General features: G+C 44.1%; 1 protein-coding gene across 1 annotated transcript in view; it reads right to left on the bottom strand.

The window, feature by feature from the left end:
- Nucleotides 1–12,440, bottom strand: part of Mei1 (meiotic double-stranded break formation protein 1) — a 41,214-nt gene that overhangs the window by 4,411 nt on the left and 24,363 nt on the right. Inside the window, exons 12-17 of the mRNA XM_042697967.1 lie at nt 11,279–11,444; nt 9,126–9,230; nt 6,052–6,162; nt 5,326–5,486; nt 1,561–1,642; nt 1,196–1,371 (exon numbers count right to left, since the gene is read on the bottom strand). Of these exons, the coding sequence (XP_042553901.1) occupies nt 1,196–1,371; nt 1,561–1,642; nt 5,326–5,486; nt 6,052–6,162; nt 9,126–9,230; nt 11,279–11,444 (801 nt within the window). The remainder of the gene's footprint in view (nt 1–1,195; nt 1,372–1,560; nt 1,643–5,325; nt 5,487–6,051; nt 6,163–9,125; nt 9,231–11,278; nt 11,445–12,440) is intronic.

Raw genomic sequence — 12,440 nt, 5'->3', positions numbered from 1 at the left:
TCCCTCAGCTCTTCAGCTCAAGGCAAGCGCTCTACCACTTGAGCCCCAGCACTACTTCTGGTTTTTTCAGCTTATATGGCGCTGAGGAATAGAACCCAGGGCCTCATGCATGCAAGGCAAGCACTCTACCACAGAACCACCTTCCCAGCCCCTTACCCACTTTTAAAAACAGCAAAACCTGGGCTGGGAAGGTGGCTCAGTGGTAGAGCGCTTGACTTGCGTGTATGAGGCCCTGGGTTCGATTCCTCAGCACCACATAAGCAAAAAGAAAAAAGCCGGAAGTGGTGCTATGGCTCAAGTGGTAGAGCTCTAGCCTTGAGCTGAAGAGCTGAGGGACAGAGCCCAGCCCCACGACCAGACCACAAAAACAAAAAAACAGCAAAACCTTTCATGAAATAAAATTTTGTGTTCTAAATGATGAAACAAATCTATCAGTCATTAGGGAAATAGACATTAAAACCACAAGATAAAACTACATATCTACCATTAGCTAAAAATAAAAAGACTGACAAAACCAAATGTTGGGAGAATATGGAGAAACTGAAATTTTCATAAATTGGTATCACCATTTTGGAAAGCAATTTGGTTATTTTTGCTTGTTTTAAATCTACAAGGTTAGCAGTCTACCACTTTGAGCCATAGTGCTACTTCCTTCTTCAGAATTTTATAGCTTTTGCTATAGTGGTCCTCCACTTCCTTGGTTAGGTTTATTCCTAAATATTTTTGAGGCTATTGCAAATGGCATTGTTTTCCTGATTTCCCATTATTGGTATTCAGAAAAGCTACTGATTTTTCTGAGTTAATTTTGTATCCTTAAGCAGATTTCTTGAAAAGCTAAAAGCAAACAAACAAAAATCATATGCTTTTCCCATATGCTATTCTTTGGAAGGCCATCAGTCTGGTGGTTAAAGATATGGTCTGAATCTATGCTTAATCTCTTATAGTATGTGTGACCCTGGGAAATTTAATCTTGATATGTGCAGATATAAGGTTAGGTCTGAAGCCAGTAGTCACGCCTGGACTTTCCAGGGGCCAACTTAAGCTTTGTTTCTGTTGTTGCAGCTTTACCTCTCAACCAATGACCCTCTAGGCCCTCATAGCACCACTGGGCCACTGATAGGCTGCTAACTTGTCCTATTATTGTTCTGGAAGAATCAGTTCCTACTCTCAGGAGTCCACTCAGCAAGGTCCTTACCTGAACCAGAAGGTTCTGCAGCCCAACGACCAGAGACAGCACTTGTGATGCTTCCAGTGGAGCTAGGACACTGTTCTCAGGGGATGCTGGTGGATGGGACCCTGAGTGCACCAAGGCCACCAGGACAGAGGAAAAGTTTTGTTGCAGGGCTGTCCGCAGGAAGTTTAAGATGGCAGCTGAAAACAGGAGAATCTTCACATTCAGTTCCTGCCTCCTCCTCCATCTCCCACCTAGCTCTGTCATGGGGGCAGGGAGATCATAGTGATGAAATAGTTATGGGGTACCCATGGGCTAGTCTGGGTAAGTGGTCTTATCTCAGAATCTAGAGGCTTTCCTTCTTTCATCAGAAACTCTGGAGCCCATACCTAGGAGCAGCGCAACCTTTTTGCTGGGAAAGCTGAGAGCTTTCAGTATTTGGTCCAGTTCCACGGACAGTGTCTGGTGAACCTGGGAGAGCAAGAGGTAAAAGACTAAGTCCCATGTTCCAGAAGTCATGTGAAAAAATAGCCTGATCCCATATCTTTTTTTTTTTTTGCCACAATCTGCCACATACCTGCTTCATCAAGATAGGACAGGGGAACAGAGGAGGCCACAGAGTCTTCTGAGCCTATCCAGTCCCGTTTTCAACAGTGTGATGAGAAATGAGCTTGTACCTACACAATTAACTCTTCTGCAAATTTCCTCCCAATAGCCTCCTCTACCAGGGAGCCTTCCCCAACCTTTCCCATATTTTTTTTTTTTTTTTGTCTGTCATGGGGCCTGAACTCTGGGCTTGGGCATTGTCCCTCTGCTCTTCAGCTCACCACTTGAGCCACAGCACCACTTCCGGCTTTTTCTGCTTATGTGGTGCTGAGGAATCAAACCCAGGGCCTCATGCATGCAAGGCAAGCACTCTACCACTGAGCCACCTTCTCAGCCCCCCTTTCCCATCTTTGCTTCAGTCTTTGTCTGTACTCAACATTCATTCACTTCACTGGAGTCAGAAAGGCAAAATAAAAAATCCTAGCTCGCCTTGAGCTGAAGAGCTGAGGGACAGCGCCCAGGCCCAGAATTCAAGCCCCACGACCGACAAAAAAAAACCAAAAACCAAAAACCAAAAATCCTAGCTCTTCCATGTATCAGTGGGCACGTCATTATACTTGCTTCAGCTTGCCTCACTTTCTTCATCTATGAAATGAAAAGAGATGCTGGAGGGGATGTGGCCAGAAGGGAACCCTACTGCATTGTTGGTGGGAGTGTAAACTTGTTCAACCACTCTGGAAAGCAGTATGGAGGTTCCTCAAAAAACTCCACATAGAGCTCCCCTGTGACCCAGAAATCCCACTTTTGGGCATTCACCCAAATGATCACAAATAGGACCATACTAAAGCTACCAGCACAACTATATTTATTGCAGCATTATTTACCACAGCTGAGATATGGAACCAACCCAGATGCCCTATAGTAGATGAATGGATCAAGAAAATGTATTATACATATATATATACACACACACACACACACAATGGAATTCTATGCTTCCATCAGAAAGAATGACATCGCCCCATTTGCTAGGAAATGGAAAGACTTGGAAAAAATTATATTAAGTGAAGTAAGCCAAGCCCAAAGAAACATAGGTCCCATGGTTTCCCTTATTTGCAATAACTAGTATATGTCTGGGACAAGCAGAAAAGGTCAAAAGCTATGTACATATGACCAGATAAGATGAAGTTAAGCGACATGAACCCCAAGATAGGGACACAAGTGGTTTTTTCTTTCTTGCTACTATTTCTAGTGTATTTATAATGTACCATATGATTTTTTTTTTTTTGCTGATTTGTATGTTCCTCCCTATGGTATAACCCGTTTGCACTGTATTTGATGGTATAATTTGGGGAGGGGAAGGGAAAAAAACGAAATGTTTAAATAGGGATACAGGTTGACCCATTGCAACAATGAGATGTATAAGACTATGTTGAAAAACAAACTTTACAATTTAGGCAGGGGGTGGGGGTAGGGAGAATGTAGTTGTGGAGGTGGGAGGGAAGGGATGGTAGGGGAATAACAAAGGAGGAGGCAACAATGCCTTGTTCATATAACTAACCCCTCTGTACAGTATTTTCACAATAAAAAACTTATTAAAAAATGAAAAGAATGCCACCTGTTTTCACTGCCATCAGAGCTATTGTGAGGGACAGCTGAGCATCAGCATCAGTAAGCATGTATCTAATGTCAAGCAACATCTAAACTGAGGGGCTAGCAGAGGTAGCAGGTTCCAAGCTGTGTCTGCCCTGATCTCAACCAGAACCTGGGGGCTTTGTCACAAGCTGGAACAAAGCACTTCCTTAAAATTCTATGTTGACAGAAGAATCAGATTCTAAGCAGAAAAGCCAACTTGTAAAAAAAGGTAGAGAGATATCATGATAATATAAGATGTGAATGACAGGAAACTGTGTATAAGCCTATATGGGAACTCTGCACTCTTTGCTTACCTTTCTACAAATCTCAAACTTTCCCAAAAATATTAAAAATAATCAGGGCGATGGTGGCTCTGATCTTAGGAGCTGAGATCAGAGGACCACAGTTCAAAGGCAGCTCAGGCAGGAATGACTGAAACTATTTTTTTTTGGACCATTCGTGGGGCCTAAACTCTGGGCCTGGGCGCTGTCCCTCAGCTCTTCAGCTCAAGGCTAGCGCTCTACCACTTGAGCCACAGCGCCACTTCCAGCTTTTTTCTTTTTGCTTATGTGGTGCTGAGGAATCGAACCCAGGGCCTCATGCATGCAAGGCAAGCGCTCTACCACTGAGCCACCTTCCCAGCCCGACTGAGACTATTATCTCCAATCAACTACCAAAAAAGCTAGAAGGAGCTATACTCAAGTGGTAGAATGTTAGCTATAAGCAAGAAAAGCTCAGGGACAGCACCTATTCCCTGAGTTCAAGCGCGCAAATACACCTCCAATACACACACACACACACACACACACACACACACACACACACACACACACACACGGCAGTTGATTAGTTATAAGGTGAGGACAGGACACAGCTAACATCAGGATGCTAATTTCTGCTTGGGCAGGTCACTGTAGAAGTGGGCCCAACATCCTCATACAGAAAATCAGGGAAAGTTCCTGCTGCAAACCAACCACAAACAACTACGTGCACAGATCTGCTATAGGAGCCCAAGGTTAAAAGTGCTTTAACGTCTACCAAATGAGCTATGTGCTCTCATTACACTGGCACAATGCTGGGCACAATGTAAGACTATCGTAGAAGCTAGAAGATGGTCTCTATCCAGAGGAATAGAAGAGATTTCTAACATCATCCACAGGGGAGCTCATGAAGGGTACCGTGGTGACAAGGTCCTACGGGGGAGGAATAGGAGAAAAGGAGGTGTTCTATCCACTGGATATGTCTACTACTCTTCTATTTCCTGCATCACCTTCTCCAACAATTGCAATGACTGCTAACCACATGTGATACTCCATAGCTTGCCACTGGACACTTTGAGGTTATAGGTTAGGCCCTGCTTGACTGTCTAATCTGATCTACTTCATGCATCTTCGTATTCTAGCCACGTAGAACACCTCAGAGCTTTTCAGATTATGTACCCTATATCCTAAATTTGTGCAGGCTCAGTGACTGCACATACTATGCTCAAGTGCCTTTTCCAATATCTTTGCTGTATGCAATTTTACTTTAAGACTGTTCAGACTATAAGTTCTCTAAGGGCAGGGCAAAGCTGCATTCATTTTTTTATTCCTCTATAGGAATATAGCCTGGCCTGTAGGTGATCTATGAATATTAAAAAGATTAATGTATTTGGGTATAGTGGCACATGCCTATAATCCAGAACTTGGGAGGCTGAGGCAGAAGGATCAGGAGTTCAAGACCAGCTTGAGCTATATAGTGAGAACCATATATCAAAAACCCAAAAAACAAAAAAGGGTTAATTTAAATTAACATTACAACAACCTTGGATGTTTTCCTCATTTTGTAAGTAAGAAAACTAATATTCAAAATAAACATGTTGCCATGGTCACAAAGCTAATATGCCACAAAGCTAAGGCCAGAACTCACAAATTTTTGTTATCACTTCTTTGAGTGCCATCTCATGCCCCAAAACCATAGAGTTGAGGACCAACCTTTAAATTGCCATGGTGCTGCTGGGCAGAGAAGGAAGCAGTGAGTAGCCATGCAGAGCAGAGCAGCGGGTTTCTGGGAGAGTCCATCTCTGTCCAGGTGAGTGCCAGCATCTTCTCCAGAAGCTCTATCAGGTCCGTGGAGCTCAGGAGCACAGCCGCAACTACAGAGGAAGATTATGGCAAGGGCCACATAGTTACATAGAAACCCGAGCTCAGTGCTTGCATATGCCCAGCACCTAGTAGAACTTCAAGCATACAAAAACAAACACAAAGAAATAGCATGAGGCCCAAGAGTCCTAGCATCACCAGAACACAGGTTATCAGCACCTGAGTGGACCCATGACCACTAGCCTCACATGAATCCTTAGTTGTTTTCTTTTTTCTTTTTTTTTTTTAAAGATGAAACAATTGAGCTGGGTGCTAGTGACTCACACCTGTAATCCTAGCTACTCAGGAGGTTCAGATCTGAGGATCGCAGTTCAAAACCAGCAGGGGCAGGAAAGTCCGTGAGACTCTTATCGTCAATTAACCACCAGAAAACCAGAAGTGGTGCTATGGCTCAAGTGGTAGAGCACTAGCCTTGAGCTGAAGAGCTGAGGGACATGTGCACCCAGGCCCAGAGTTCAAGCCCCTTAACCAACCAAAAAAAAAAAAACAATTGAAAGAAGTAAGGGCCCCTAACACTGCCCATTGTTCTCTTCACCATGTCTGCCTGGGTCCCTGTACCTCTTTTCTGACTGCTGGGCGTAGTCTGATGAAGGCTCCAGTACAAGAAGTTGAAGGAAGGTTGTAGAATGTCCACGTCAGAGGGGCTGCACTTCCCACACAGTTTGCTCACTGCAAGAAACCAGAGTTCCTGGGCTGGGAATGTGGCTTAGTGGTAGAGTGCTAACCTAGCATCCCTGAGGCCCTGGGTTCAATTCCTCAGTACCACATAAACAGAAAAGGCCAGAAGTGGTGCTGTGCCTCAAGTGGTAGAATGCTAGCCTTGAGCAAAAGAAGTTCAGAGACAGTGCCCAGTCCCTGAGTTCAAGCCCCAGAACTGGCAAGAAAATAAAGAAAAGAGAGAGAGAGAAGAAAGAAAGAAAAAGAAAGAAAGAAAGAAAGAAAGAAAGAAAGAAAGAAAGAAAGAAAGAAAGAAAGAAAGAAAGAAAGAAAGAAAGAAAGAAAGAGAAACCAAGACTTCCCAGGTGACCCTATGGCATAGCAGTCTATGGGCTCAACAACACACCAGCATGCACACTTCTCTAGATGAAAGCCTACATCTAACTAATTTCAAAATGTCAGTCTTGGAAAGCATGCCCAAATGAAGTGTCCCTGACATGGCACCCATGTGCTAACTTGAAGGCACATTCATACCCTCCATCTGGTCTAACCATATAAGTAGCCCACAGAATCACAGCAAACAGAACAGACAGTAGTTGTTCCCAAACAAAGTGATTTAAGCTGGTCAAAGGCATATGACACCACAGACTTCAGGATGCAAAGGGCCTCAGAAGTCATCTAGGCCAATATGCTACCTTAGCAGGTATCCCTAGACCATCCAGTTTTGCAATGGAACTCTGTGATGGTGGTGGATATGCAGTTCCATACCTTGGCCATATTATCTCCTCATCCCTGTTTCTTCTCTTTTTTATTTTTGAGACAGTGTAATACTATGTAGCACAGGCTATCCTTGAATTTGGGTTCCTCATAGCTAAGCCTTGTTACTGCTAGGATTATAGGAATGTTCCATCACACCCAGTGGCTGTATTCTCTTTCTTGTACCACCCCCTTCTGGCTAGTTCTTTAACTCTCATTCGATAATCAAGATTCAGCTCAGGCCAATTTTCCTAGCACTCAGGAGGATGAGTCAGGTCAACTCTTATTTCAATGCCAACCTGGGCTGTATGGTAATCCCCTTGTCTCAAAAACAAAAGACAGGTATGGTGGTATATGCTTATAATCCCAGCTTACTCAGGAGGGAAAGATTAGAATTGTGAGCCCAGACCAGCCTGGGAAAAAGGTTAGTAAAATGCTATTTCAACCAATAAATCAGGCATGGTGATGTCTCCCTATAATCCCAGCTACTGGGAAGTTTAGGTAGGAAGATGGTGATTCAAGGCTGTTCCTAAGAGAAAACTCAAAGACCCTGTCTGAAAAATTTAAACAAACACACAAAAAGGGCTAGAGGTATGGTTAAAGTGGTATAATGCCTGCAAGCAAGCTCAAAGCTCTTGGTTCAAAACCTATTGCTGCCAAAAAAAATAAAAATAAAGTAGATTCAGGTCAAACTTTAACTCCCCAGTGAAGTTCCTATAAACTCTCCAGATTGGATGACTCTTCTGCACTCCCCCACAATAGAGCAGTTATGACACTGAAGAACAGACAGCAACAGAACATCTCCTTCTCCAGGGAATTGTCACTCTCTCTATAACAATATAAAACCTACCCAAGGCTCTTTTTGGCAGCCACATCACATCAAACTGATTTGTCTTGTGGTCAGCTGGACAAGCAGGTTTCCCTTCCCCCTACCAACATGTTTACCCCTTAAGCAAAGTCCTCTGCACCCAGTGTTTTCAAATACAAGTACTCAAGAATGTGAGTGTGCACTACATTTCACATTCAGGTTTCATCCTGTTACTCCTTGACAGCTTTTTTTGGGTGCCAATAATGGAGTTTGACCTTAGCCCCTGAATGCTGCTCCTTAGCTTTTTCTGCTCAAGACTGGCTCTCTTCCACTAGAGCAACAGCTGCACTTCTGGTTTTTTGGTGGTTAGTTGGAGATAAGAGCTTCATGGACTTTCCTGGTGGGGATGGTTTTAAAACCTCAATCCCCAGCTAGGATTACAGGTGTGAGGCACTGACACTCAGCTTGTCAGAAGCTCTTCCAGGTTGATTTTTTTTTTTTTTGTCAGTCATGGGGCCTGAACTCTGGGCCTGGGCACTGTTCCTCAGCTCTTCAGCTCAAGGCTAGGTCACAGTGCCACTTGAGCCATAGTACCACTTCCAGCTTTTTCTGTTGAGGAATCAAACCCAGGGCCCCAGGCATGCAAGGCAAGCACTCTGCCACTGAGCCACCTTCCCAGCTCCATTCCAGGTTGATTTTTATCACATACAGATCGCTCTCTAGCTTGATGTCAATCTTGATCTGACAATAATAATCAGCACTGAGCAGAGGCAGGGTATGGAGAAGTCCCCAGAGGTCCTCTCTGAGCCTGTATTGATCCCTCAAGGTTTGGACTCTAGGTGAGGAAAGCTACTCATTCTCACCTGTGGCCAAAGAACCTAAGTGCATACATTTTGAAAACATTTTTCCTTGCCCTTTCAATCTTCCTTCAATAATTCTTTCTACAGGCACTGCCTATGAAATAGCAACTACATGGGTCAGTAGTGGGATGACGTAGAAAGCTGTCCTAGTGCCAGGAAACACGAACTGATACAGGCACTATATGGACATTCCACATCTACCAGATTACATATTCCTATCTGAACCCTGAGCTAGGAAATACTGTTATATCTTACCTGTGAGGAATCTAGGTTTGGTACAGGCAAAGTTACTACAAGAGGTCTTTTGGACTCCATGGTGTGTGCCTGTCACACTCTGATTTTGAGGAGGTGTTGTGGGGAGGTTTTTCAAACACTTGTTGGCAACAAGCAAAGGAAATCTTAAGAGATCTCTCAGCCCTGGAGGACAAAATGAACCCCCATCTTCTTCTAAAAGGGTAAAAGAGTGGAAAAATGAAAAAACACTAGCAGTACTGGGTTCCACCACACATCAGCCCTTGGTCCATGGGCACTTTCTGAAGAAGCCAAAATACCTTGGTGAAGGAGTTTCATGGCCATGCTGTCCAGTTCTTGTTTTGACTCAGTCCTCAGTTGTACCAGTGACAGGAGGTTCAGCAGCAGTGCCAAGTTCTCTGAGACTGTGAAGAACATGGATAGCTGGTCAGGGAGCCTAGACACAGAGCATCTGAGTTCTCTATCTCCAAAGGGATGAGGAATTTACCCCTGTCTCCTATCTCCTTCCTTCTTTGTGGAATACAGAGTTAACTGGTACACTGAACACAAACTCCAGATTGTTATCAGGAATTCTCTATTTTACCTAAGTCCATTGAAAGTCACAGTGTATAATGGCATATGTCTGAAATTTATTACTTGGGAGAAAGAAGCAAGCAGATTGAGTTTGAGGCCAGCCTGGATAACGTTAGCTAGAACCTATCTCAAACACAAAATAAAATCAAAAGGGCTAAGAGTGAAACTCAAGTTATAGAGCACTGGCCTAGCAAGCATGATGCCCTGGGATTTAATCTCCAGCACCAACAAAAAACCACTCGCACATGAAACAAGAATTCTTAGTCCAGGCTGGGAAGGTGGCTCAGTGGTAGAGCGCTTGCCTTGCATGCCTGAGGCCCTGGGTTCAATTCCTCAACACCACATAAGCAAAAAGAAAAAAGCCGGAAGTGGCGCTGTGGCTCAAGTGGTAGAGCACTAGCCTTGAGCTGAAGAGCTGAGAGACAGCGCCCAGGCCCAGAGTTCAGGCCCCACAACCAGACCAAAAAAAAAAAAAAAAAAAAGAATTCTTAGTCCTATTGTTCAGTTAAAAAATTGAGGCTCACAGTGGCTGAGTGACTTTTCTGACTCAGCTAATAAAAGGGAGGGTTAGATTATCTGAATGTTCGTGACCTCAATTTTCCATGATGACCTCCAATGTGAAGTGAATTTGAAGGAGGTAGGGCATTTCATAAGGGCTGACTAGGTCATGCATAAGGATAGAGCCTCCAACAAATGGGATGGAGATTCCAAAAAGCTCCTTTCTTGCCTCTTCTGCATTAAAAAAAGGTTACAAAATGAGCCACACATCTACAGTATTCTGTTATAGCTGGAAAACACTAAGACACAGGGGCAGAACCTAAGTATGAATCTGGTACCTAGTACCTTTCTTACCACACATTTCCTTCCATCATATGGTTTTTTTTGTTTTTGTTTTTTGTTGTTGTTTTAGCAGTCATGAAGCTTCAACTCAGGGCCTGGGCTCTGTCCCTGAGCTCTTTTGCTCAAAGCTAGTGCTCTACCATTTTGAGCTGCAGTGCTACTTCTGGTTTTCAGGTTAATTGGAGGGAAGAGTCTCACCCACTGTCCTGCCTTGGCTGGCTTTGAACTGCAATCCTCAGATCTCATTCTCCTGAGTAGCAAGGATTATAGGTGTGAGCCACCAGCGCTCTGCCATATTATGATTCTTAAGTATTATTATTATTTAAGTATGTCTTGTTCTTCCTTGCGGAGCAAAAACTCAGCTCCTTTAGATGCCTTTAAATCTATCTCTAAACCCTAATTCTCAACTAAGTGAGTCATGTGTGTCCTACTTTTTCTGGATGGCTCAGAAAAAAATAGAAGACAAATAAATCCTATTAATTTCCAATCTCGTCATTACTGTACAAGACAATGTTTCCTTGACTCCTAGACTTCCACTCCAGATTTGGAAACTATCCTTCTGAATCTCACTGGGAATTTCCAACACACTACAAATCTAGTCCCCTCCTAGGACCCCTGCTAACTCCTGAGCTTCCCCCAGATTTCCACGTTCTTCTTCCTACTGAGGACTGCCATTCTGGTGACAAGTAGCTCTGAGCACATGCTACTTAGGGTGGGCACATGCACAAATACATCATACACACCCACTCATGTTAAACTCTCTCTCTCTTTCTCTCTCTCTCTCTTTCTTTCTCTCTCTCAAAACTGAGCATGTTGTATCACATGGGCATGACTCTACTTTTGCAGAAAAACCCTTAATTCTCCCAGAGCTGACCTAACCAGGATAGAGCTGCCCACTCCTGTAGCTGGCCTTCAGGTCAAAAAAACCCCCAAGGCACTTGTAGACTGACCTCCTGCAAGGCAAGCGCTCTAGCACTGAGCCACCTTCCCAGCCCCGCCTTTTTTTTGGGGGGGGGGCGTCCGGTCATCGGAGACTGACCTCCTGAAGGGAGGACTACATCCTCCACCAGCAGGTGTTGCAGGGTGAGCAGGAAGTGGCCTCGGACAAGACTGCCTACTTGGATATCTTCATTCTTCTTCAGGAAGGTCTTCAGGACAATCAATACCTTGCGGGCTATGTCTGCTGGGCTGGAATAGATAAGGTCCTGCACAGGAAAGAAAGAAGGCAGAATTCAGAGGGTATCACAGCCTGGGTCAGGTAGAAAATAAGGAAGAGAGGAACAGGGAAAGTTTTCATGATGATAGTGTCACAGAAATGAGTAAGCTCCTACTTATTCAGAACCCATTTTGTACCAAAGGCTCTGCTGGGTGCACTGACTCCTCATGCACTCTGAATAAGCCATTCTACTAATTCCATCCCAAACTAGATTGAACAGAGGTTCCAACAGATTATGATTTGCCTAAGGCCACTTAAGCTATTTGTTACACAAAGGATGAATGTAAGTCTCTGGACTCCAAGCCCAACTCTCCTGCTTTTCAGGATGCCTTCTTCTTGCAAAAGAAAATATTAGGGTCAGGAAAAGGTTGTTTTCAGGACAGGGAACCTGAAGTGTGCCAGAAGGGAGAAAAGAAGGAGAGAGAATGGAGATGTCATAAGCAAGGAAAACGACAGGCTGGGACAGATTTAGGGCACAGAAAGGAAAAGTGAGGGCCAGGTCAAGCCCCTTCTGTGCCCTGGCATCTGCCTATCCCTGCCCCAAGCGATTAAAGGGTTTGGATTCAGAAAATGGGAAGGGACATTGGTTTTTGTTTTGCTATCAGAGTTATTTTAATGAGCGTATGTTAAAGGCAAAACCAGTCAGAAGCTGTACCAGTGCTTGTACTGCTGATAGCTCCTGGCACCTCCCAGCTCAAACAAGCCAATTCTTTTGGACAAGCTAATGTGTTAGGCCAGTTAGGACTGGGTGCTATGAATCCAAGGTCACACACAGAATCTCTCTCTCCAGGGAGGACAAATCCTGACATAGAGACCTGACTTCAGGGCAAACAAATCCTGCTATGCTAACCACTGAGAAGTAGGGAAGGATAGGGGTACAGAGGCATCTGGCTTGGCTCTTTACAAACTTCTGCAGATACTAAAGAAACAAAAATATCAGTAGCAACTCCTCAGTGAGGGCTTAATAATGCAGGTACGGTGTTGT

The sequence above is a fragment of the Dipodomys spectabilis genome, unplaced genomic scaffold (genome assembly GCF_019054845.1).
Source record: "Dipodomys spectabilis isolate Male_0828 unplaced genomic scaffold, ASM1905484v1 ptg000230l, whole genome shotgun sequence".
Lineage (NCBI taxonomy): Eukaryota > Metazoa > Chordata > Mammalia > Rodentia > Heteromyidae > Dipodomys > Dipodomys spectabilis.
The sequence above is the reverse complement of the archived record's forward strand: the minus strand, read 5'-3'. Positions and strand labels throughout refer to the sequence as shown.